Genomic DNA, 26195 nt, shown 5'->3' with positions numbered 1-26195 from the left:
GAATAATAATAACATTATTTCTATAGCAGCCTTAAGAACAGCGTCACAAAGAGCTTTGACAGTTAAAACATGAAACACAGACAATCAGACAAGATGGAGGAGACAAGTCAGAGCAGTCAATTAAAATAAATAGTAAAAATGATAATAAATTCAATGAATAATTAGCTAGACTAGCACACAACATTTTGAAATTAAAGAAACAGGTTGAGGGATAAAATTAAAAGTTAAAAAACAGAGAATTAAAGAATTAGAAAGATGACATCACACCAAAGAACCAGGCAGCTAAAAGTGAAATAAAACCAGAGAGAACATCTGAAATAAACAGGACATAATACAGAATAAAACACTAAAACTAAGTAAAGCTGAAAGAAAACCTCACATAAAAGCAAGTCTGTAAAAGTGGGTTTAAGAAGTGATTTAAAAGAAGTTAGTGACTCTGCAGGTGGTTCTAAAGTGGAGGTCCTGATGGAGAACGCTCAGCCATCTTTAGATTTAACCCTCAACTTTGGAACAACCAGAAGGATCCACCTGAAGATCTGAGGCTGCAGCAGGATCATACGGGGTCAGCAGATCATAAATGGAGCTCGGGTTAGACCCTGGCGAGCTTTAAAAATGATCAGTAAAATCTTAAAATCAATTCTAAAACCAACAGGGAGCCACTGGAGGGAAACCAGGATAGGAGGGATGAGATGTTGTCTATTAAAACCAGTAAGAAGCGGAGCTGCTGGAGAAGTTGGAGGTGATAGATGAGCTTTTCAGCTTTTCATATAATATAATATAATATAATATAATATAATATAATATAATATAATATAATATAATATAATATAATATAATATAATATAATATAACATATCAAACAAAAAAAATCAAAAAAATATTAAGGTTCAAGCCTTAGATGAGGATTCAAATGTTATGGATAAGACCATATATTACATAAAACTACCCAACAAATTAGAATCTAATATATGACAGTTATGGAAGTGATTAAGATGATTTTTTCCTTTTTTTCTTAAGCAATATTCAGAGTGTAATATGACTGAAGAAGAATTATAGCTGCAGTGTTTATTTGACCTGAAATGACCTGGCATTAGGTAATTAAATAAATGGTCTCTGTAAATGCGGTGTTTCTGGGTTGAGATGACGTCATGTTTTTATTCAGTATGCAGGTTAATAATAGAAACTCTGTTTATGGCGCCATCTCCTGGAAAAACAGAGAGAAACCCGCATTTCTTCAGCTTTTCCTACTTCTTTTCTCAGCGCGCCTCTTCCTGTGTGTTTTCGCGGGAGTTCTCATTGTGGGCGGGGCCACGCGACCACACAAGGATCCTATTGGTGCGTTGCTACATTTTACCCGCGGAATACGTAAAGCATGTGTGCCGTGTCGACCAATCACGGCTCACGCTGTGCTTGTAGACGGCACGTAGTGGCGCGAAACTGCTTCAGTGGAGCGGAGGGACGGCATCGGACAGACGGAGCTGGAAACGGAGCGAAATTCTTCATTTTAGCAGCTTTAAAGCAGAAAAAGTGATCGGAAATGATGGCCACTGACATGGTAGATGACCAGGAGATGAGGGACGCTCAGAGGGACTACCTGGACTTCCTGGACGACGATGTAAGTCTGACTTTATTGTGGAGATTGAAGGAAAAACCATGTGGTCACAGCAAAAGAGCTGAAGTAAAGTTGGTTAGTTTGAAAGAAAAATCCCCACAAGTCGTCAAATCTCTTCAGTGTGCAGATTTCTGTTGTAAATATGAAGTTGTTTGTCAGTTTCAGCTGGTTCTAAGTGAGAATAGTTTGGGTTGAAATCCTCTTTCTCCTGCCCGCCCTGCAGCAGGACCAGGGCATCTACCAGAGCAAAGTCCGGGACATGATCAGCGAGAATAAAGCTCGACTCATCGTCAACATCAACGACCTGAGGAGGAGGAACGAGGCCCGAGCAGCCAAGTAGGAAACACAAAGCTTTGTTAGAGCTGCATAAGTTCAGTAGATCCACCATCTGTCCTTCCACTCACTGAGATAGAATGTCCTCTACAGCTCTAATTATTTTCATTAATGCAGGGCTATGTGGACATTCTGACAGATATCAGTATTCCCAGTAGGGATGGCTGATAATGGCTTATTTTGCCGATATTGTCCATCTCTCAATTTCTGATTTCGATATCAACTGATATCTGTGGGCTATTTAACTAGTTTTAGGTAACATCACAGATCTCCTGTGGTGGAATTAACACATCATGCCTCATTTTATTGTGATGCTCCAGTGGATGCATTCTCAGATACAGCAAGGCTTTCAGATGACTGTCTATGAAAAATAAGAAAACTACTTCAACTGAAGTTATGGAAAAAATGACATGCCATTTTTATTTTTAATTGTCTCAAACAACAGTTCACATTCTTCCTCCCTCCCTGATGTGAATAAGCCTTTGAAACTACGTACCTGGACAGACAGTAGTATTAAAGGTGGAATACACCTTCAAAACCATGACTCGTTGGTTAGAAAAATACATAAACTATCAGATATTTTAGGGCTAATGCCAGTTAATAAGGATTAAGGAGACTGATGACTAATAATTGGGATTAGTGTACATTTCAAGTAAGAGAGAATATTGTTTTCCGTCCAATAGAAATAGACCCCTTTTAGTTTGAAGGAGTTTAAAATGACAGATCAGGGCTTTTACAACTTTCTCAGTTAATCAGTTGTTTGCTCTATAAAATGTGGGGAAACATGGGTCAGTGTTTTCCAAAGCCCAGGATGATGCCCTCAGATTTCTTGTTTGTCTGTAAATACAAATCTTCAGCTTGCTGTCATAGAGGAGTAAAGAAATCAAACAATATTCACATCTAAGAAGCTGGAATCAGTGAATTTTGACTCTTTATTCTCAGATGGATTCGTCGATTATCAGAACTGTTGGTGATTAGTTTAATTGTTGACAGCTGAAGCTCTATCAGAGGTTCTGTTCACATGTCTTGACTGTGTGTGTTCTATGATGACTAAAGATGCTCCATTAAGTCCAGATGGTCTTCTGTCTGTCAGGCTGATGAACAACGCCTTTGTGGAGCTGCTGGCGTTCCAGCGAGCGCTGAAGGACCTGGTCGCCTCAGTGGATGCCACCTATGCCAAACAGTACGAGGAATTCTTCATCGGCCTGGAGGGAAGCTTCGGATCCAAACACGTCTCCCCCAGAACCCTGACCTCCAGGCTGCTGGGCAGCATGGTCTGTGTGGAGGGCATCATCACCAAGTGTGAGTGGAGCGCTACCTGAGGGTCTAGAACATGGAATGATGGTAGGGAGACTCATTTCTGTTCATGTCGTCCTGCAGGTTCTCTGGTGCGTCCTAAAGTGGTGCGCAGCGTCCACTACTGTCCAGCCACCAAGAAGACGATGGAGAGGAAGTACACGGACATGACCTCGCTGGACGCCTTCCCCTCCAGCGCCATTTACCCCACCAAGGTAAACACCAGGATTCTGGAGACACAGCAGTCTGTTTGCTCAATAAAAGGCTAGAAATGAAGCTTTGTGCATGAAAATCTGTTGTCCACAAGCTGAGAAGATCCAGGTCCAGCTGCATTTAGCTGGAGATTTCTAAAACATGCAGGATTCCATGTATTTATATGGATTTTTTAGAAGAATTTGGCAGATGTAAGAAGCACACAAGTAATGTTGTGTACAAGGAGGTCCTTGACTTATGTCAGAGTTCCGTTTCTACTGATCTACAGAAGTCGATTTTCTCCGTAAGTCGGAACTGCGGTGAAAATGTAACCAAATCCATTCCGTGCATCACGATATCGATCAGTTCTTCATAAAAGTCATGAACACCAACGACTTTCATGCATGTATGAATCATTTTACTAGAAGATAACAGAACATTGTAACAGACTGATATTGTTGTTGATGTTGAGGTTTCAATATTTATTGCTCATTTCCAGATTTACCTGATGTCAGTGAACGTGCCATGTTTAGTTAGCTCACCTCTGATTGGCTGAGAGTCAGCAGTAGAGAGAGCTGGGAACGGCGGCTAATTCTGGAGCTAAGTTATGGGGTTTTTCTAGTTATTCTGGTGTTGACTACGGTCCACAGTAGCCTGTGTGAAGGTTCAATAAACCAGCAGAGAAGCAGATAAAGTCTCACTCATTCATCACAGAGGGTCACTACAATATGTTGACCTGTTTTTACATCTTGACCCATGTTGGTTGGTGTTTCTTCCTGTTCCCAGCGTTTTATTCTGTCTAATTTCACTTCCATGGAGATGCTTTCCTTTTCTTCCAAGCATCAGAAGAGTCTGACTTACGCTGGGAGCCATAATGAAGGACAAAAAGTTAGTGAATGTAGCACAATCCAAGGTGGAGTACAACCAGAGAATGGAAACAAAGCTGTCTGATAGCACCATGTGACGACGTATTCATCCACTATGCTCATCAACTAGTTCCATGTAACCAGTTCTGATGTAACAACGCTGTAAGTCGAGGACGTCGTAAACCGAGGACCTCCTGTATTAATGTTTCTTTTTTCTCCCACCAGGACGAGGAGAACAACCCTCTGGAGACGGAGTTCGGCCTGTCCATCTACAAGGACCACCAGACCATCACGGTGCAGGAGATGCCAGAGAAAGCTCCGGCCGGGCAGCTTCCTCGCTCTGTGGACATCATCCTGGACAACGACCTGGTGGATGTCGTCAAACCAGGAGACCGAGTCCAGGTGATCGGGACGTACCGCTGCCTGCCCGGAAAGAAGGGAGGATTCACCTCCGGGACCTTCAGGTGTGATGGAACAGAGTGATAGTGCTCAGAACTGAACCACTGGTGTTGGTCCTCTTAGTTTCTAACGTTCTTCTGTTCTTTCTCAGGACCATCATGATCGCCTGTAACGTCAAACAGATGAGCAAAGATGTTTCTCCGCACTTCTCTGCTGATGATGTGGCCAAAATCAGGAACTTCTCTCAGACTCGCTCCATAGTAAGACTCCATCTGTTCACATCTTCAGGAAGATACTTTCACTTTATGAACACAACTCCTCTGTAAACTGGCACCCATGAAATACGTTGTTGGAAAGTTAGGACTGTTGGGATTTGGATGATGGAAGCAATTTCAAGATATTATTAGAACAGCAGTCAGGATCTCTGAACTGTTGATGAATTATTAAGAAGCATTATAATAATCCACCGATCGAAGAGTAGAACTGTATTATTCTTTCACCACAGACCCTTTAAAAGGTCCAGGTAGGATTTTCTGGAAAAATCCAAATCATACCCTTCCAAAACCATGAAAAATATTCATTTGTTGTTCTCTAATTCTTGGACAAGTTCAGGCTTTAATCTCATTGTGTTTTCCAGCTAATAGACCAACTGTTAAAAAACTAAATCATTGTATGTCAGTACAGCGCTAGCAGCACTTCAGAGTTGAAAGGAACATACATGTGCGTCAAACAGCTTTCTCTTGCTTTAGATGCTCTTACAGAAATGGTGAGGAGGTAACTGTGTCTTTGTGTTTCCTCAGAACGTGTTCGACCAGCTGGCTCGCTCTCTGGCTCCCAGCATCCACGGACACGAGTACATCAAGAAGGCCATCCTGTGCATGCTGCTGGGAGGAGTGGAGAAGGTCCTGGAGAACGGCTCCAGGATCAGAGGAGACATCAACATCCTGCTCATCGGTACGAAAAGCTGTTCACTTCAGAGACTCTAGTTTAAATGACAGGTGTTCACCTCTGTCTTTGTGTGTTCTACGTTTCCAGGAGACCCGTCGGTGGCCAAATCTCAGCTGCTGCGTTACGTTCTTCACACGGCGCCCAGAGCGATTCCCACCACCGGCCGAGGCTCGTCCGGCGTCGGTCTGACGGCTGCCGTCACCACGGATCAGGAGACGGGTTCGTTTGTTCTTCATTAAACCTCAGAACCAGACAGATGCAGTTTCTGTTCATGTTCACATCCATTCTTCTCTTATTAAAGTCTTTATCACACATATCAGATAAAACTGTTTGACCTTTCTAAAAATATATTAGTTGGTTATTTGTGTCATAAAGTGTCCACAAGAAAAGATATTTATAATTTAGTTCAGATGTGATCATATTTACAGCCTGGATGCAGCTCTATAGCCATATTTTAATTTTAGATCACAGGAAAAAGCAGAACTGGAGCTTTAAGAATATGGATATTTAAGAATATTAGACATTTATACATCATGAATACGGATAAAGAAACTTCTGCAAAGTTATATATTCAGAGCAATTTCCTAAAACGTTTTTGTCCTCAATATGAAGACTAATATAAAAAAGAAGAGCAAATATGACCTCATTAACTGATAAGAGATCTGGATAAAATCTGAGTATGAAAGAGTTCAGCATCATAATGACAAGACTTTCTAGTTTTCTGTTTTTTTTTTTTTTTGTTTTTTTTTTAGAGTATGTTCCTATAATGTTGCGCCGACATTTCACTGCATGTGACAAATCAAAGCTCTTGAATCTTGAATCTATATTGGAGGTAAAGGGAGTGAAATGACCTCTAAAACAGCTCAGGGGCTGCTGGTGTTGGAGAGTTTAGTTGCTGTAGTTTTGAGTTTTTTTGTTCAGACATAAAGTGGACAGACAGATGTTGATTACCTGGACAGTTTCAGTGAAAGCTCTTGCCTTCTTTAGAAGCGTCTCACTGACCTGCCTATACTTGTTGGTCAGTGAGACGTTTCTGAAGAAGGCTTTCACTGAAACTGTCCAGGTAATCAACATCTGTCTGTTCACTTTATGTCTGAACAAAAGAACTCAAAACTACTGCATCAGTACAACACGATGAATGTATTTGAGCAGTTTCATGTCTGTTTCTGTGCTCTCTAAACTTTTTTGCTCCACCAGGTGAGCGTCGTCTGGAGGCGGGCGCCATGGTTCTGGCCGACCGCGGCGTCGTCTGCATCGACGAGTTCGATAAGATGTCGGACATGGACCGCACGGCCATCCACGAGGTGATGGAGCAGGGCCGCGTCACCATCGCCAAGGCTGGCATCCACGCCCGACTCAACGCCCGCTGCTCCGTGCTGGCCGCCGCCAACCCCGTCTACGGCCGGGTAAGAAACCGTTCAGACACATGGACCTGCTTCTCTACCCGCCTGCTGGTCCAGACCTGACCGTCTGCTTCCTGTTCCTGCAGTACAACCAGTATAAAACCCCCATGGAGAACATCGGCCTCCAGGACTCTCTGCTGTCGCGTTTCGACCTCCTCTTCATCATGCTGGACCAGATGGACCCCGAGCACGACCGCGAGATCTCAGACCACGTCCTGAGGATGCACCGATACCGCGACCCCCACGAGCAGGAGGGAGCAGGTCTGAACATCAGGAGCTGTTCATGTTTGGCAGGATTCAGTAGAAGTCTCTCTAATCTGTATGTTCTTGGTTCTTCCAGCCATGGCTCTAGGTGGAACCGTAGACGTCCTGGCTACAGAAGACCCAGACGCCATAGAGGAGGAGCACGAAGAGCTGCAGATCTATGAAAAACACAACAACCTGCTGCATGGAAGCAGGAGGAAGAAGTAAGAAATGAAGACACATGGCTCATTCCATCTCAGACTGTCCCTTTCTAGAACGGTTTCTGCTCAAGTGCTGCTGATTTAAACAAAATTTTGCCAGAAGTGAGTCAACTTGCACTTTTTAAAGCAATTTTATCTTAGAAAATAGTTGATATATCAAGCTACAATTCTAGAGATACTATTTTAAATATAAGTAGTCTGTGATACCAGATGGACCTCTGGTTATTTGAGATGGAATCATCCACATTAAGAACTTTTTCTTTCCCCATACCTCCTCCATGACTATGTGCAATAGACAAACAGTGTGTTCTGTTGTTCAGGGATAAGACTGTGAGTAAGGAGTTCATGAGGAAGTACATCCACATCGCCAAAGCTGTGACGCCCGTTCTGACGGAGGAGGCGGCCAATCACATCGCAGAGGAGTACTCCAGGCTGAGGAGCCAGGACCAGCTGGGGGCCGACCTGGCCAGGGTGAGGAGGAGGTTTTTAGACACAGACAGAAGGAAAAAAGATCATTTAAACTACAGTTTAAAACCGAAAGTCTGTGACATCACCAATGAATAATCAAGGAATCATTAAATGAATGAAATCCAGTGCAGGATAAACCACTACACTCATGTTCGCCACAAAATCAGCTCAGCTGTTTTAAGAATTGGAAGAAGATTTAAAGTAAACACCAGGTTACTTAACCCTCGTCTCGTCCAGCGGGTCAAAATTGACCCGGTATAAAGTTTGAAAATATGGAATAAAATATATTTTCACAATGAAACTTCTGATGTCCACATTTTCAACATTTTTGGGGAATCTTTGAACATTTTTTGGTGGAAAAAAAAAGAAATGTTAGAAATGTTTCTTAAGAACATTCACAGAAAAAGATTTTTTTTGTGAATGTTCTTAAAGAAAATATTAGTTTTGCTGATATATATGGAATCACTTTAGATATTTTTAGGATTTTTTGGGAAGATTTTTACTCATTTTTTGAAAATATTTACAAGAATTTTCTTGCCAAATTTGGGGGATTTTTTTTTTTTTTAAATAAATCTTATAAGGGAAACTTTTAAGGAATTATTGGAATTTTCTTCCTGAAGGTTTTGCAAATTTTCAGAAATTTGGGAAATTTTTTGCAGAATTTTTGGATTTTTTTCAGACAAGGAAACAATATTTTTTGGTGCCTGTAAATGAGGACAACAGGAGGGTTAATAAGTCTTCCAGATGATTTGAGGATTGTTTTATTGCGTATCCCAGTGGAAGTTCTTCGGATGTGGAGTCCAGTATGAACCCAGTTTGTTCCTCCTCCTTCCACAGACCTCGCCGGTTACGGCTCGTACTCTGGAGACTCTGATCCGTCTGTCCACGGCCCACGCTAAGGCCCGCATGAGCAAAACCGTGGAGCTGCAGGACTCGGAGGTCGCCGTGGAGCTCGTCCAGTTCGCCTACTTCAAAAAGGTCGGTCCTGTTCTTCCTGTTGGTCTATCGATGCAACAACCAGAAACCTGTTCCTGAACTCCTGCTTTCTGTTCAGGTTCTGGAGAAGGAGAAGAAACGGTCGAGGCAGGAACGAGACTCTGGATCAGAGGAGGACGAGGATGAAGACGTGTCCACCCAGCGCTCACAGAGAACTCAGAGGAAGAGGTAGGAACTCATTTCCCCTGTCTCTGTTTGCCCACAGTAGCAAACAGCTGCAGTTTCTAGTGATTAAACAGGGTTTTGGATCAGTAGTAAGTGTACTTGGTGTCCTGCAGGGGGCGTCGTGGATCTCAGGGCAGCGAGCCTTACAGTCCGTACGACTTCAGCGAGGAGCAGGAGGTCCCTGAGAGTAAGAATCACACTTTCACTTTCTGAAAGACTGAAACTGGATCCAGTCCAGGATGAGAAATATTTGTGGTTTGAAACCATTTTCAGGGACTTTAAAACCTTCGTTGGTTTCATAGAATGCAGGTTTCCAGTTCTCATTCTGCTCTTTTTGTTCTGCAGTTCAGGCCGGCACCCCGAAACCGACCAAACCGAGGCGAGATGAGGAGCCGATGGAGGCCGGAGATGCCGATCTGTCTGCAGAGAGGTGAGCGGTTAGAAGAGTTCAGTGGGTCAGAATAGTTCATTCTTTGCACTGCACCACTGAAATCAAATGCTTAGGAGAAAGGCAGCAAGTTCATTTAGCAAATAAAATGATACCTGATGAAAAAACAGTTCGAGATAAAACTTCCTGCATCAAAATGAAGGAACTGACTCTTACAACTCTACTAATTCAACGAGTTTATTGCTATCTTCATTGGAAAAAAACGCTTTTCTTTCAAAAATAAGAACCCCTAAAGTTGCTGCTGAAGTGATTTTCTAACACCTTTAAACCAGCATCACTCTTCAGACTGTATTCATGAGGAGCTTCTAGACCAGGGGTGTCCAACATGAGGTCCGTGGGCCAAAAGTGGTCCTCCAGAGGGTCCAATCCGGCCCTCAAAATGTAAAAATTCCAGAGAAGACATTAACTGCAGATTGTAAATTAGTAAAACTATAAATTTAAAATCATTTCTAGACCATGACAAGTTGTTTGGATCAGAAAGTAAAATACTACGTCATTCAGTTCCAGATGACTAAATGTTGTGTTCCTTTGTAGACACTCTGTGATCTGGAAGTTGTAATGTGGAAATGATAAACTGAGGATGAATGTTGATGAAACTAAATTTATTTTTCTTCAGAAATTTCAGCTTGTTGATGATGTTTAGTAGAAAGATAATTCCTTAAATGTGAACATTTTTGCACTAAACCAAAGGAACCATTAGGAGTTGTGGTTATTTCTAGGTTGTTATGCTGTGATTTTACTGGAGATCAGACTGGACTGAATGTGGAACCTGGACTAAGATGAGTTTGACTCGCCTGTTCTAGACTCATGTTCTATCTCTGGAACTGAAATCTGAGATCTGTCCTGTTTCTTTTCCCTCCACAGACTGAAGGAGTTCAAGTCGTCGCTGTTCTCCGTCTTCCAGTCTGCTCACGCTCAGTCGGTGAAGATGACGACGCTGATGGACGACATCAACAAGCAGCGTCATGATCGCTTCACGGAGGCCGAAGTTCGCGGCGCTTTGGCTCGTATGCAGGACGACAACCAGGTCATGATGGCCGACGACATCATCTTCCTCATCTGAGGAGCATCGGATCACATGGACTCATAAAGAAGCAGCGGATTCTATAAAAACACGTTTATTTTTTATCCACATCGTGCCACTTCGCCTATAATCTGCAGCCCCACCAGTCTGCATTTGCAGGTTGTTCTTCTACTGAAACATCTGCTCTGACTCATTTCTGCTCTTGCTGTTCTGGTTTAGTTGTGGTAACGTTACTTTATCGTGTTCTTATGAGAAGTATCAGCGGGCTACTACAGTAAAATGCATGAATCTCTCTTATTATAGAGATATTTGAATAATGAGCTGCTGTAAAGTCATGTTACCTTCTTCTGTTGTCTGGATTTCTGTATATAGTTCACAAGTTGTGAAATTAACTGTAGCTGTGTGTTAAAAAATAAAGTGTCATGTTTGGGTATATTACAGAGCTGCTTCATAAACTGTTCCAGATGTTCTGTACCCACATCTGGGGGATTCACTGCCTTTCTAATGCCAGGAAGCTGCGAACTCTGACCTGTTTTCTGCTTTAGTAAGAGTATAGGTAGCTGGAAAAACGGTCAGCGATGCAGCAGAAGTGTGTGATTTCCCAGAAAGACGTGTTCTCACATGAATGAACGCTTCCTGTAAACACACTGGTGGAAGTTTAACGTCTCCAATTCAAGCCAGTGCTCCCTTAGTGTAGAGAAACACCCCACAGTTCATACACCTTTAGACTGGTGAGGAAAGCACTGTTAAGAGCTGGGTAGTATGTGCATTTATGCTGAGCTCAAACTGCATTTCAGTCCAGTTTTCAGGTACATTTTATGCTACTTTATACTTCCCCTGAATTTCTTACGGAAATACTTTCCTGCAGTTATCTGACACCTTTAAAGACTTGGAAGATGAACATTTTACACAATAGATGATAGAAACAAGCTTTCAATATGGAACCCATTGTATGGTTTCCAACTTCTGTGCTCCTAGAGTCCTAGAAAAACGAGTTAACAGCTCCAGCAGATAGAACTATAGAGCAATGGTTCAAATATTTAGAGAAAAGTTCTGAAACTGACAGCAGATTGGTGCATCAGAGCTTGTTTTTTTGGCTTTCTTAGATTTAGCTGCTTTCCCTGTATATAAAACTTTATAAAGTTCATACTGTGTTGGTCCCCCTTTGCTAGAGATGAACTCTACTAGACCCTGAAGGTGTGCTGTGGTTTCTGGACTCCTCTAGACCCTGAAGATCTGCTGTGGTGTCTGGACTCCTCTAGACCCTGAAGATCTGCTGTGGTGTCTAGACTCCTCTAGACCCTGAAGATCTGCTGTGGTGTCTGGACTCCTCTAGACCCTGAAGATCTGCTGTGGTATCTGGACTCCTCTAGACCCTGAAGATCTGCTGTGGTGTCTGGACTCCTCTAGACCCTGAAGATCTGCTGTGGTATCTGGACTCCTCTAGACCCTGAAGGTGTGTTGTGGTATCTGAGATGTTAGCAGCAGATCCTTTAAGTCCTAGAAGTTTTGAGGTGGGGCCTCCATAGAACATCCCACAGATGCTGGATTGGATTGAGATCTGGGGAGTTTGGAGGCCAAGCCAACACCTCAAACTGGTTGTTGTGCTCCTCAAACCATTCCTGAACCATTTGTGTTTTGTGGGATGGAGCATCATCCTGCTGGAAGAGACCATCAGGGAATACTGTTTCTATGAAAGGGTCTACAGCAATGGTTAGGTAGGAGGTACATGTCAAAGTTACATCCACATGGATGGAGGACCCAAGGTTTCTCAGCAGAACATTGCCCAAAGCACCACACTGCCTCCACCGGCTGGTCTTTTTCCCATAGGACCAGACCTTTAATATATGCAGTTAATACCTGTGTACGTCTATTTAAGAGGAGGTTTTCGTGCCAGACTTTTAATTTTAATGGAGTATTTGTATGCTGCTGTATTCTTACTTTTTTATTTATTTCTATACAATTACACAAACCAATAAAGGAAAACAAACAAAACAACTCAACAGTGTCTGGGTAGTAACAGAGCATCTCCATCATCTCTCAGTCCTGTTAATCATTTTCCCCTCAAACGATGTCATTTCCAGTCCTGTCTTCTGTCCACTTAGTCCATTTTTTGTCCAATTGTGCTTCTTGTCATCTCAGTTTATGAGTTAGTTTTTCCATCATGTAGATTTCCTCAGTAATTTTCAACCATTGGTCCTTTGTTGGTGGTCCTGTTTTCCCCCTGTTTCTTGTTACAGCTCTTTACCTGCCACTAGCAGCATTTGGACTAAATATCTGTCATTTCCCATCACACTGTCTTCTGAGAAATCACCAAAATAAAGCACACTGCAGCTCAGAGGGATCTTAGAACCCACTATCTGTTGTAGATCTTCACATACAGTTTCCCAAAACAGTTACTTTCTGACATTTCCAAAAACATGAGTGATCTACATCAAGTTCTGGTATCGGTTTAACTCTTTATTTTTTTTTTATCTTTGATGTAATAAAGAAATGTGCCAAATTTTTCCACAAGAACTCCCTCCACATCCACGAACTAGTGCATATGTGACGGATCTTCCACATATTAACCCTCCTGTTATCCTCATTTAAGGGCACCAAAAAATATAGTTTTCTTGTCTGAAAAAAATTTAAAAATTCAGCAAAAAAAATTCCCCAAATTTCTGAAAATGTGCAAAACCTCCAGGAAGAAAATTCCAATAATTCCTTAAAAGTTTCCCTTAAAAGATTTATTTTTAAAAAATCACCTAAATTTAGCAAAAAAATTCTTGTAAATATTTTCAAAAAATGAGTAAAAATCTTCCAAAAAAATCCTAAAAATATCTAAAGTGATTCCATATATATCAGTAAAACTTCTAGTATTTTCTTTAAGAACATTCAAATAAAAATCAACCAAAATCCAGTGAAATTCGTTGGATTATGGTTGATTTTCTGTCAATGTTCTTAAGAAACATTTTTTTTAACATTTCTTTTTTTCCACCAAAAAATGTTCAAAGATTTCCCAAAAATGTTGAAAATGTGGACATCAGAAGTTTCACTGTGAAAATATATATTTTTCCACATTTTCAAACTTTAAAACGGGTCAGTTTGACCCACAGGACGACATGAGGGTTAATCCAATCATCATCTGTAATTTCCAGGTTAAGTTCCTTCTCTGTTTTTACCTTCATTAAGGTTCTGAATACCTCTCTGACTGCTGCTCTAGTTAGCGTTCACTCGTTAGTTGGTCACATTAGCCTGAGCCAGCAGATGTTTGGTGGCAGCACACAGCAATCACTGTACTCATGCATTCCAGTCTCAGAATATATCTCACTGCGGTTCTGATCAGGATGAAGATAAGACTAGAAGTTGTCACCAACTCTGGGCAAGAAGCGAGCGACTGCTGCCGCCGTCATCCAGGACGTTACTCTGACACCCACTGATGATTCATATCACGTCTAACATCACCTCAGCTCAGACCAGCTTACCTTTAGCTTGGCTTTTACAGCTGAGTCATCGCAGGAACTTCACTGAAGTTTGTTCTACTTGTAATGATCTTCAGGCTTAACCCTCGTGTCGTCCTGCGGGTCAAAATTGACCCGTTTTAAAGTTTGAAAATGTGGAAAAAAATATTTTTTCACAGTGAAACTTCTGATGTCCACATTTTCAACATTTTTGGGAAATCTCTGAACATTTTTTGGTAGAAAAAAGAAATGTTTCTGATGTTCATCATAACTGACGGCTTTACTGGTGGTAAACAGTGCAGTTAGGGATGCTCTGTGGGTCCATCAAAACACCATTTAACCCTCCAGTTGTCTCCATTTACGGGTGTCAAAAAAAATTTGAAAAATGTTTCTTAAGAACATTCACAAAAAAATCTACCAAAATCCTGCGAATTTTACTGGATTTTGGTTGATTTTTATGTGAATGTTCTTAAAGAAAATATTAGAAGTTTTACTGATATATATGGAATCACATGAGATATTTTTAGGATTTTTTTGGCAGATTTTTAATCATTTTTTGAAAATATTTACAAGAATTTTCTTGCCAGATTTGGGGGATTTTTTAAAAAATAAAACTTTTAAGGCAAACTTTTAAGGAATTATTGGAATTTTCTTCCTGAAGGTTTTGCAAATTTTCAGAAATTTGGGGTATTTTTTTCTGATTTTTTTTCAGACACAGAAACAATATTTTTTGGTGCCCATAAATGAGGACAACAGGAGGATTAAAACATAGCAGCCTGCTTATCATCAGTTTATCTCTAAATGGGATCTTAATTTACAAACTGAACTTCCTGTTGTACTGAAGGAGGTTTTAAACTAGCAATTGAGATCATAAACTCATTAGAAAAATGTTCGTTAAGGTAATAAACTGAGTAAGAGAACGGTCATTTTCTCACTGACTCCTGTACAACTGGACTGCTGTTTGCAACCGGAGGAGTTGCCCCCTGCTGGCTGTTAGAGAGAATGCAGGTTTAAGGCAGTTCACTTTTCATACAGTTTGTTTTGGATCCTGCCTCAAGTGGCCTTTCAAGAAACTGCAGATTTGGGCATTTAAGTTGGTCTCATTGATCAGGCCTTGAAGTTTCCACTTGGCAAGAAAAAAACATCAGTCTGATAACAGGTTCACCTGCTCACATTAATCTTTCTTTTTTCTTAGTTCTCTCCTTTTATGCCACTTTTTGTATTATTTTTCCCTCCGCCACGGGTAAATAATATTTCCCTTTGCTCTAAATATTTGCCAACTCATTCTTTTTTTGCTTTCTAGGCGATATGAATGCATCACATGAGGGTGAAAGAGAGAAATCAGTGTTTCTCTGTAGCATCATGTGTTCTGTTTTTAGCAGCAGAAAGGCTAATTAGCTCGGATGACATAACAATGGGAGCTCAAACCTTCTCTCTTAATTCTTCAGGACTAAATAACTCTGCTGGTGTCTGTCTCCTCTCTGCTGCTCAGACTTTCACACCAGAATCAATCCCCTTCATGCGAACAGCGTGGGATTAATTATTTCTGTGGGGATCTCACTGACCTCATTGTCTTGTCTTGGTTAAATTTATTTTCAGTTTCCATCATGTACATTTGTCACAGACATGAACGCCTCCACACTGCCCCGTCATCTCTCTCTAACTCCACACTTTGTTTCCTCATCTGTTGTTTTATTTCTTACATAATGAAGACTTGTTGCTTCTCTGTGTGATTGATAATTGATTCGCTGAGGAGCTGCATGAATAAATGATCCTCAGCTCCACTCTGTCGCCTGCTATCAAGTCAGACTTCTCTTCTGGGAGATAATTCTGCCGACTGCTATGTAACCGACCATAAAGCTGGGTGGGAATTAGTTCACTGCAGAGAAGAAGAGCTGTTTGGCAAAAGAATGTGGAAACAGTTCAAAAAGAAGAGAAATGATTCCTGTAACTTCCTGCTCAGTTCATGTCCTGAAACCTGAATTAGTAAATATGATTATATAGGACCTGAAGGATGGAGGGGCAGCTTTAGGAATAAACACATTTTTTACTAATGTAACTTTATTTTTTACTCATGAGGCTTGCAGCTAGAAGATCCCCGGTTCGTGTCCCAGCCTTTCTGGGATCTTTCTACATGGAGTCTCCATGTTCTCCTGTACATGTGTGGGTTTTCTCCAGGTTCTCCAGCTTCCTCCCTCAGTCCACAAACATGCTGAGGTTCATTGGTGACTCTAAACTGTCTGTAGGTGTGAATGTGAGTGTTAGGGCCTCTGGTAGCTCTGTGTGTGGATGTCTTGTGGAGAGTAGATTGATTACAGCTGGATGAAGACTGAGCTCCAGATCCCACCTGGAACTCATGAGGAGTGATGATCCTGGTCCTCCACACCTCCCAACCCACCGGATTGGTCCGCCACCACCACTCCTCCTCCCAGAAGACCCCAGCAATCACCACACATGAGTATATCTACAACCAGAACTCTCAGTCTTGGTGGCTGGTGTTTGTGACCAGTTCTGGTGCCTCTTTGTGATTTACTTGCGTTCTGGTCCATTGGCTCTGTAGCCACTGAGGGGAACTACGGACATTTAGAGCTTCTGCTGGATTTGAGTCTTTGCATATTGTGTATTAAATGTGTGTTTAGTTAGTTCTGTTCACTGTCTGTATTAGTTTCTGTTACTTATGGTGGGTGTTGCTGCTGTGTTTAAGTTTGGCTAAGGAGTTTAGTTTCCAAACTCTGTTAGCCCTGGTTTGGTTTTGTGTTGTTCTTTGATCTGGCAGCACCCACCAGTCTTGTTTTCTTCGTGTTATCACTGTTCTGTTAAATTTGCTACTGAGCAATAAATTGCTTCGCCTGAAGCAGTAACATCTAGTGTGATTGTTTCTCTGTGTGCAGTCCTGTGATAGACCGCTACCTGCCCAGGTTTCCTTAAGTTGTCTATTACCACTTTAAAATTGCTCAAATTATCACCTGACTGTAGTTAAACTTTGTAAAACTCTACAGACTTTAAAAGTGAAGTTCCACTTTAGAAGCCACACTGTTTACATAGTTGTAGTGGTTCTGGTGAGGAACCGCAAACAGCTGGATTTTATCGTCCTCCAGCTTCTAATTCAGGTCTGATTTTCTTCTAGTGATGTTCTAGTATTTCAGAGCTTATAGCAGTTCATCAGAGTCGTTGTACGTTTGGCTGTGAAGCTGTTTCTTCCTGTGTTCCAGTTTGTGGGTCTTTACTCATAAGATGCTGGAGGAGGTGTTATCTGAGCTCTTTGAGTTACTACCAGAAACCTGTCAGCATTTCTTTGACCTACATTGTTGAGACAGCGCTGTCAGTGTGTAGGTGTAGTTAGAAAGCTGTAGATGACTGGGAGATTAAAGAAGAATGATTCCAGTCCTTCTCTTCTGCTTGAGATCACTGGGTTCATTATGTTGTATTTTTATTTCATTCTGCTTCAGATGGCTTTCATTAGCAGGAGTAGTTTCAAATAGGACTCAGCCAGATTTTTTTTTAAGAGGACGTTTTGAATCTGCTCTGATTTGGTTTGGATGCTGATCAAACGTTCTCCAGCCTGAGCTGCACATTTTCACGTCTTCTTTTCTTTTTGCTGATTTTTTTAAAAGTAAGAAGTCATGCATGTTTTTCAGAACCACATCAGAAACATCTCTAGGTGCAGAGAAGTTTCACACCTTTCAATAAGCTCGTGAAGTTTTCCTTAAAGACGGGTCAAAATGAGGTCGAATGAGAAGAACTCACCTTTACTCAGCCTCAGTTTCTCAGCATTAAAGACAAACTAAAAGCTTCTGCAGTTTGTCTAAGAAGGGCTTTCTTAAATATTTTTGCATGCATGAATATTCTTTTACATAAGAGGCAAACCCATCCCAATGAGAAGATGTGAGAGAAGTAAAAGCAGACAGATCCTGTAGATGGGAAATAGCGACGATGAATGGATGAAAATTTATCCTGTTTAGAGATCAACATGAGTATCTTAAAAATCAGTGACAGTCAGAGCGGAAACACACACCAACACAGTCTGGCTGTATATAAACACAGCTAGATGTAGACATAACAGGACGGCAAAGGAGCTGCTCACAGTGAAGGCTGGGTTTAACGCTCTGAGCTGAGGAGACGGTCATGCTGCTGGTGAGTTTATCCATCTTTAACCGCTATCCACCATCAGAAGATTAGATCAGTCTCAGTCTGATTAGGCTGGATTGTGTTGCGTTTGTCTCCAAATGTCGTCCTGTAGTCCTAAAACTGAAAAGTGATGAGGATTGAACACTTGTTAGAGTTCAGAAGTTAATGATGAGGTCATGCATTCACATAATAATTATTAAAGTCATGCTGTTGGTGAGTCTTATTAATAATCAGAGAAATTTCAGATTGGATGAAATTATGCATGAAATATTAGTGCAGGTTTGGACTCCAGATGTCATTTTATAGTCTTGGAATTAACCCTGCTGTTATCTTCATTTATCGGCACCAAAAAATATAGTTTTCTTGTCTGAAAAAAAATCCAAAAATTCTGCAAAAAAATCCCCAAATTTCTGAAAATTTGCAAAACCTTCAGGAAGAAAATTCCAATAATTCCTTAAAAGTTTCCCTTAAAAGTTTTATTTTTAAAAAAATCTGCCAAATTTGGCAAGAAAATTCTTGTAAATATTTTCAAAAAATGAATAAAAATCTTCCCAAAAAATCGTAAAAATGTCTAAAGTGATTCCATATATATCAGTAAAACTTCTAATATTTTCTTTAAGAACATTCACATAGAAATCTTTTTTTTGTGAATGTTCTTAAGGAACATTTTTAACATTTCTTTTTTTTCACCAAAAAATGTTCAAAGGTTTCCCAAAAATGTTGTAAATTTGGACATCAGAAATTTCACTGTGAAAATATTTTTTTTCGCCACATTTTCAAACTTTAAAACGGGTCAGTTTGACCCGCAGGACGACACGAGGGTTATTAAAGGGAATGAGAGATAACTGAGATTTTCTTGCAATTCAAAATAATTAATAAGGTCATGCATTCACTAAATAATTTATCCATTCATGCTGCTGGTGAGGGTTCAGGGTTACTTTTCCTGTCCGTACCTCTCATCAATAATCAGAAAATTGTATCAGACCTTGAATTTAAGTTTGATCAGAGGGGATCATGCTTTATGAGGTATTAGTGTAGAGTTTGACTCCAAGTGTCATACTATAATCTTACATACTGGGAAGGACATGAACAATATTTTTGGCCTTTTTTGGCTGTAACTCCTTTGTCTTTGAAGCAGCTAATGACAGGAACTCCTCACAAAACACCCTCAAACTTTCAGCCACTTTTGGCACCCTTTAAATCTGAGAGACCTGGAGCAGTTTGTAAAAGAAGAGTGGTCCAGAGTTCCATCTGAGAGGAGTAAGAAGCTTGTTGATGGTTCTAGGAAGCGGCTGGTTTCACTTATTTCTTCCAAAGGGTGGCAACCAAACATTGGGTTGAGGGTGCCGACAACTTTGTCCAACCCATTTTTTGAGTTTTGTGTAAAATTATGTCAGTATGGCTTTTTTCTTCAGATTTTTTTGTGTTTTTCCAATGCACACCAAGGAAATAAACATTTGTAATTGCAACAATTTCTGGCAGAAATGGTGGATTTTCTGGAAGAATTCCAGGGGTGCCAATACTTTCGTCCATGACTGTATATACACACACACTTTCTACACCTCATGCACATTTTTTCACTTACATGTATATGCTTCCATGCTTCTTACTGGTTTACTTTTGTTTTATGTTGTGTTTCTATGTCTATTAGTGTGTGTAGTTTAATGTGTATTTATTCCTGCTGTCTCTTGGTCAGGTCATGTTTGCAAATGAGAACTGGTGCTTAAACATTTTTACCTGGAAAATAAAGGTCAGATAAAATAAAACAATATGTGAGATTTTTTGTAATTCAAAATACATTTAAGTTTTGGTAAATAGATGAAAAGGTTATGCTTTAACAGAATAGTTATTCAACTCTTATCCATGAGCAGAGGGTAGACTCAAAGCAGGGATGGAAGTTTCAATGATGGGATTGTGCTGTGTGATGTGTTTAGTGCAGGGTTTGACTCCATGTGTCATACAAAGGAAATAAGATACCTGAGACTTTCTTGTAATTCTAAATATGTATCAGTGTTCAGAAATAGAAAAAAGGTCGTGCATTCACATAATAATTAACTAAGCAGGGTTGACTGTTTTCCATGTCTCAGAAAGCTTCTCGTTCTGCCTGGTGTTTTCTTCTCCAGGTCTTTAGAGCTCTGCTGCTTCTGGGTTTGGTGTCTCTGCTCCATTCCACCAGGAGAGGCCATGCGGTGTCGGTGGTTTTGGATCAGGGAGGAGGACCGAGGGGCCAGACTGTCAGACTGGTCCTGGACCCATCAGTACTGGGGAGGTCTACCAGCATCCCTGGATCCTCCATCGCCAACATGTCGCTGTCTCCATGGACATACAGGTGAGGAGTCTCTGAAGCAGCCTCTGATTTACATACATAATAATACATGATAAAGTATACAGATATCAGGCTGTAAAGTGCTTGATGGAGACAAAGTGAGAAATAAGCAAAGATCTTAAAAGCAATTAGCAGAAAGTTTCTTCAAACAAGGTAGTTCAAAGTGCTTTTTAATGGCAAAGAAAAGAAATACAGATGACTTAAAAGGTAGACATTAAAATCATAGAAATAAAACATAATTTAACCGATAAAATCAACATGAAATTTTATAATCATAATAACAAAGAAATTAGAACTCAGATAAAAAGAGATCAAATAAAATCACTTGAAGAGTTCCAGTGCAATTCTGCTATTAAGACAGTCATTAATCAAAGGCAGCAGTAAATAAATGAGTCTTTAACCTTGGTTTAAAGGAGCTGAGAGTTTCATCAGACCTGCAGGTTTTTGGAAGTTTGTTCCAGATGTGTGGAGCATAGAAACTGAAAGCTGCTTCTTCATGTCTGGTTCTGGGGACAGAGAGCAGACCTGGACCAGAGGACCAGAGATGTGAAGGGTTCAGATGGTGAGAGTAGATCACCTAAAGCATTCAGAGCTTCATAAACTAACAGAAGGATTTTAAAATGTATCCTCTGAGAGACAAAGCCAAAGACTTCAGAACAATCAGGTCACAAACCGACGGGAAATAAGAAAGGGGTCATAAAACGCAATCATTCAGTAAATCACACATTCAGAAGGAGCTGGAGATGAAAGAGAAAGTAAGGATGAGATGTTAAAGACCCTGTAGATGTCGATAGTCTGATCTCACTCAGACTTTTTCACAGTTTGTGTGCAGAAACCAGTTTACTGCCCTGAGAGAACGTTCTGGGACAGTTAAAAGAACCCGAATGTCATCTGGAACATTTAATGCATTAAAAGTGATCAGTAGGATTTTAAAATCAATGCAGAATCTGACAGGTATCCAGAGTAAACTAACTAGTCTTTTAAATCACTTCTTAAACCCACTTTTACAGACTTGCTTTTATGTGAGGTTTTCTTTTAGCTTTACTGAGTTTCAGTGTTTTATTCTGCATTATGTCCTGTTTATTTCAGATGTTCTCTCTGGTTTTATTTCACTTTTAGCTGCCTGGTTCTTTGGTGTGATGTCGTCTCTCTAATTCTTTAATTCTCTGTTTTTTTTTTAACTTTTAATTTTAACCTTCAGTCTTGTTCTTTAATTTTCAAACTGCCTAGTTCCCGTTTGTTATGAATGCTAATCTAGCTAATCATTGTTTTAATTTATTATCATTATTGTCTCCTCCATCTTGTCTGATTGTCTGTGTTTCATGTTTTAACTGTCAAAGCTCTTTGTGACGCTGTTCTTAAGGCTGCTATAGAAATAAAGTTATTATTAGTAAGAGGATCAGCATCAGACAGTGAATGTAGTTGTTGTATTATAAATTTTTATGTTGTTGTTTAGGTTTCTTTACCGTGTTTACATGTCCATCTGTAAAAACAAGTAATCAGGCTACCATTTTAAAAATTACAGACTTTAAATGTGGAAATTATTTACGGTTTTGGGGTAGTTTTATATGGTTAACATGTATTAATACTTTTTTCTTAGATTTTACTGATTATTATCTGTATTCTAAACATAACAATAAATCCTTTAAAATATTTGTTTAAAATTTTACATTTTTTACAGTGTAGAAGAGCTAAATAAGTAGTTTACATCATGTCTAAGCATTCAATCCAAATATATTTGGAGTAAACTTAATGCGAATATATTAAATTCACATATATAACCTGATGCAAACTAACGTCAGACAGGAATGATCTGGTTTCAGTGTTTTGTTTTTCCTGAAAGAAGCTCAACTCAACAACATGTCGGCTCATTCAGGTTCCAGTTTTTCACTTTTAAAGCCTAGAAATCCCGTTTCTTCTCTCCTTTTCCGTCCAGAGACTCCTTCGTGGCGTCTCGTTTACCCAGACGGATCTCTGAGGCTCACTGTCTGACCTCCGGCTGTCTGAACCTTCAGTGGGGAGAAGATGCAGCTCTGGAGGCCAAACCCGTCTACTACCAGGCTCTGGTCTTCTACAGGTGGGTGGTGATAAACGTTGCTTCTTGTTTTCCTCATAATGTCTCGTGTGCACATTTCAAAAGCCCAGTAAACTCATTAAGGATGTCGGTAAATCAGAAACCAGATGCAGACAGAATGTTGAGGTGGGAGATAATAAGAAAAGTTAGGTCATGGATCCACTCCCACCTCTTCACTAAACACATAGACGCAAGATAAAAACAACTAGTTTACTGGTTTAGATGAGAATATACAGTTGAACAGCTATTTTTAATAAATTCAGATTTGTTTTGTTGACATATTTATGTCGGTATTTGCTTAAACTTAAAATTGTGTTTAGTTTAAACCCAATTTTCTTCATTTAAACTTCATTTAACCCTCGTGTCGTCCTGCGGGTCAAAATGACCCGTTTTACAGTTTGAAAATGTGGGGAAAAAAATATTTCACAGTGAAACTTCTGATGGTGGTATAGTATTTTCTGTGTGTGATACATGAGAATCCTGCAAATCAAGAGCTGAAGAGGCCTCTTGGGTTTGAATTATGTGAGTTGTGAGTGAACAGGGCTCTCTGTGTGCGGTTTGATTCAAGCACAACAAACACTTAATCAGATTACAGCTCTCTGCTCTTTAGGTTCAGTATAACTGGAGTGAAACTGCGTCTGACGAAAACAGCTCAGTTAACCCTCGTCTCGTCCTGCGGGTCAAATTCACCCGTTTTAAAGTTTGAAAATGTGGAAAAAAATAAATTCACAGTGATTCTTCTGATGTCCACATTTTCCACATTTTTGGGAATCTTTGAACATTTTTTGGTGGAAAAAAAGAAATGTTAAAAATGTTTCTTTAAGAACATTCACATAAAAATCAACCAAAATCCAGCAATATTCGCTGCATTTTGCTTGATTTTTATGTGAATGTTCTTAAAGAAAATATTAGAAGTTTTACTTACATATATGGAATCACTTTAGATATTTTCAGGATTTTTTTGGCAGATTTTTACTCATTTTTTGAAAATATTTACAAGAATTTTCTTGCCAAATTTGAGGGATTTTTTAAAAAGAAAAGTTTTAAGGGAAACTTTTAGGGAATTATTGGAATTTTCTTCCTAAAGGTTTTGCAAATTTTCAGAAATTTGGGGAATTTTTTTGCAGAATTTTTGGATTTTTTTCAGACAAGGAAACAATATTTTTTGGTGCTCATAAATGAGGACAACAGGAGGGTTAAGTTGAGGTAATTTACTGCAATTGCTTGTTAGGTTTTTTTGTTGTTGTCTTTTTCTATCTTGAGTTCAGGATTTGAAGTCCTCTCCACAATCTTAGTAATAATAATAGTAATAATAATGAATTTTATTTGTAAGGCACTGCTCATTCTCCAAGTGCTACATTAAAGATAGAAAAGGATAAAAACAAAACAACAAGGTAAAATAAAAGTAAAAAATAAAAATTTCAGGGACATGTTTAATTAAAATTAGCATGCCCAAGCAATTCCAGGTGGTGAAAAATGTTCATTAAAAACAGCGTAATTCCATTAGAAGTCGTCACAGTGCAGCAGTTCTAGTTGCTAAAAGTGGATGTTGTTGATGTTTATTAGCTTCATATCAACTGCAGTAAATAGAAAAACTTTGCTTTTAAAGAAGCACCAGTTCTTCTTCTTCTTACACCTGTACACGGTTTTTAACAAACTTTGAGAACTTATGAGAGTTCCTCTGTGGATTTGGTCTGAATCTCTTTATGTGACCCCAGACTGACTCCATGGTGTTCACATTAAGACTCATATATTCTTTTAGGACTGAATTTAGGTCTTTATGATGCTGACGCTGCTTATTCGGTGTCACTATGCTGCTTCAGGGCCAGTAAAACATCAGGTTTATGGAATTATGTGATAAGAATAACGACATCCGGGTGCAACTGATAGATGAGGACACGAACAAGAGAGTCTGTTTCAACCAACTAGACCCTCATTGGAAGTCATTTCTGTGTCTGTTCTCCTCTGTAACTGTGTAAAAAAGGCAGAAAATACTCAAAAAACGGTCTTTAAAACATCCTAAAACACCCCAAGAGCAGAACATGTGCACAGCGGTGCATCATTTAGGGAAACAGAAAGTTCATTTCTATGGAAGAAGCAGTGTCTGGAGGTGGTTCTCATCAATCTGGGTCATTTTTTAATCACTGGATTTTTGTTTACATGCATACTGACCACAAAGATTCCCTATTTTACTCTGTGTAAAGAGGTTCTAGATAGAAAGCATGCAGTACAAGAACACTGAAACAGTTTTTTCATCATTTCTAAATGGCAAACGTAGCTGATAACGGGTTGTGAAAAGCCATTTTATGGTGGCTTCAGCAGTGGGAATGAAAACAACCAAAGCTAACTCTGCTGTGGTGTTAGAGAGGCTTCATCTGCAGCTCAACACTCCAGCTGTTATTCATCATATTAAACCAAACGGAAATCCACAGAATTGAATTAACCTGATCGAATGACCACAGCTAATTCCATCTCGGCTTCCACTGCAATCAGATTCAATGAGATGTAATAACGCTGTGATCGATTTTAACCCGATAACAACATCTCTGCAGAGTCCCGAGGCCGAGTCGCTCCACTAAAGCAGGAAAGAAGGTGAAGAAGAAGAAGTACGACCTGCGTCTGGGGACGGAGATGATCCCGGTGGGCTGCACATGTGTGAGGCCGAGCGTCGTACCGCAGCTGTAACACGTCAACATGGTTCCTTCAACACGCTCTGAGGGCTGCTTTTATCCACATCAGACTGATATAAGGGATTTTATAACTTATCACTGATTGAAATCATGAATATTAATATTAATTTACCTCACCATTAATAAAGTACAGGGGGTCCTCGACTTACGTCAGAGTTCAGTTCCTACGGCATGATGGAAGTCGATTTATGCTGTAAAAATGTAAACAAAGCCGTTCCGTGCATCGTGATATCAATCAGTTTACATATTAATACAACTACAGTAACGACAAACAGTCATTAACTCGCACTGACACACAACCAGAGTCTGGTTGAGGCATATGGGTTCTGGAAAGCGTCTTGAGACAATTTGACATGTAATTGGTGCTATATAAATAAAATTGAATTGAATTGGATTGAATGGATTTATGCTTGGGAGTCATAATGAAGTTAGTGAATGTAGCATTATGCAATGTGGCGGCAAATGGAAACAAAACCGTCTGATAGCGCCGCGTGACGACGTATTCATCCCCCAACTAGTTCCACCGAACCAGTTTCGATGTAACGACGTAAGTTGAGGACGTCGTAAACCGAGGACCTCCTCTGTCCGTCCTATCTATCTATCTATCTATCTATCTATGGTCTATCTATCTATCTATCTATCTATGGTCTATCTATCTATCTATCTATCTATGGTCTATCTATCTATCTATCTATCTATCTATCTATCTATCTATCTATCTATCTATCTATCTATGGTCTATCTATCTATCTATCTATCTATCTATGGTCTATCTATCTATCTATCTATCTATCTATCTATCTATCTATCTATCTATCTATCTATCTATCTATCTATCTATCTATCTATGGTCTATCTATCTATCTGTCTGTCTGTCTGTCTGTCTGTCTGTCTGTCTGTCTGTCTGTCTGTCTGTCTAT

General features: G+C 39.9%; 2 protein-coding genes across 2 annotated transcripts; both read left to right on the top strand.

Annotated features, from left to right (window-relative positions):
- Nucleotides 1–1426: 1426 nt before the first annotated feature.
- Nucleotides 1427–11052, top strand: mcm3 (minichromosome maintenance complex component 3). The gene is made up of 17 exons (XM_023274377.3): nt 1427–1615; nt 1836–1948; nt 3039–3247; nt 3326–3456; nt 4525–4763; nt 4850–4958; nt 5499–5652; nt 5734–5865; nt 6844–7052; nt 7136–7310; nt 7390–7516; nt 7834–7984; nt 8819–8959; nt 9036–9145; nt 9256–9329; nt 9488–9572; nt 10455–11052. The coding sequence occupies exons 1-17, from the start codon at nt 1538–1540 to the stop codon at nt 10651–10653; spliced, it is 2436 nt and encodes an 811-aa protein (XP_023130145.1). The 5' UTR covers nt 1427–1537; the 3' UTR covers nt 10654–11052.
- A 6977-nt stretch (nt 11053–18029) lies between these two features.
- il17a/f3 (interleukin 17a/f3) lies at nt 18030–25669 on the top strand. Its single transcript, XM_023294775.3, has 4 exons — nt 18030–18191; nt 20309–20514; nt 22448–22588; nt 25138–25669. Exons 1-4 carry the CDS (start codon nt 18183–18185, stop codon nt 25268–25270), a joined length of 489 nt encoding a protein of 162 aa, XP_023150543.1. The 5' UTR covers nt 18030–18182; the 3' UTR covers nt 25271–25669.
- The last annotated feature ends 526 nt before the right edge of the window (nt 25670–26195 follow it).

This window comes from Amphiprion ocellaris, chromosome 12, assembly GCF_022539595.1.
Source record: "Amphiprion ocellaris isolate individual 3 ecotype Okinawa chromosome 12, ASM2253959v1, whole genome shotgun sequence".
Classification (NCBI taxonomy): domain Eukaryota; kingdom Metazoa; phylum Chordata; class Actinopteri; family Pomacentridae; genus Amphiprion; species Amphiprion ocellaris.
Note: the sequence above shows the minus strand (reverse complement) of the source record. Positions and strands in the feature narration are given on the sequence as shown.

Coding starts and splice junctions, on each gene's coding strand:
- mcm3 (XM_023274377.3), top strand. CDS start 1,538: ATGATGGCCACTGACATGGTAGATGACCAGGAGATGAGGGACGCTCAG. Junction 5,653..5,733: donor CATCAACATCCTGCTCATCG/GTACGAAAAGCT, acceptor CTACGTTTCCAG/GAGACCCGTCGGTGGCCAAA. Junction 5,866..6,843: donor CACCACGGATCAGGAGACGG/GTTCGTTTGTTC, acceptor TTGCTCCACCAG/GTGAGCGTCGTCTGGAGGCG.
- il17a/f3 (XM_023294775.3), top strand. Junction 20,515..22,447: donor CTGTCTCCATGGACATACAG/GTGAGGAGTCTC, acceptor TTTTCCGTCCAG/AGACTCCTTCGTGGCGTCTC. Junction 22,589..25,137: donor CAGGCTCTGGTCTTCTACAG/GTGGGTGGTGAT, acceptor ACATCTCTGCAG/AGTCCCGAGGCCGAGTCGCT.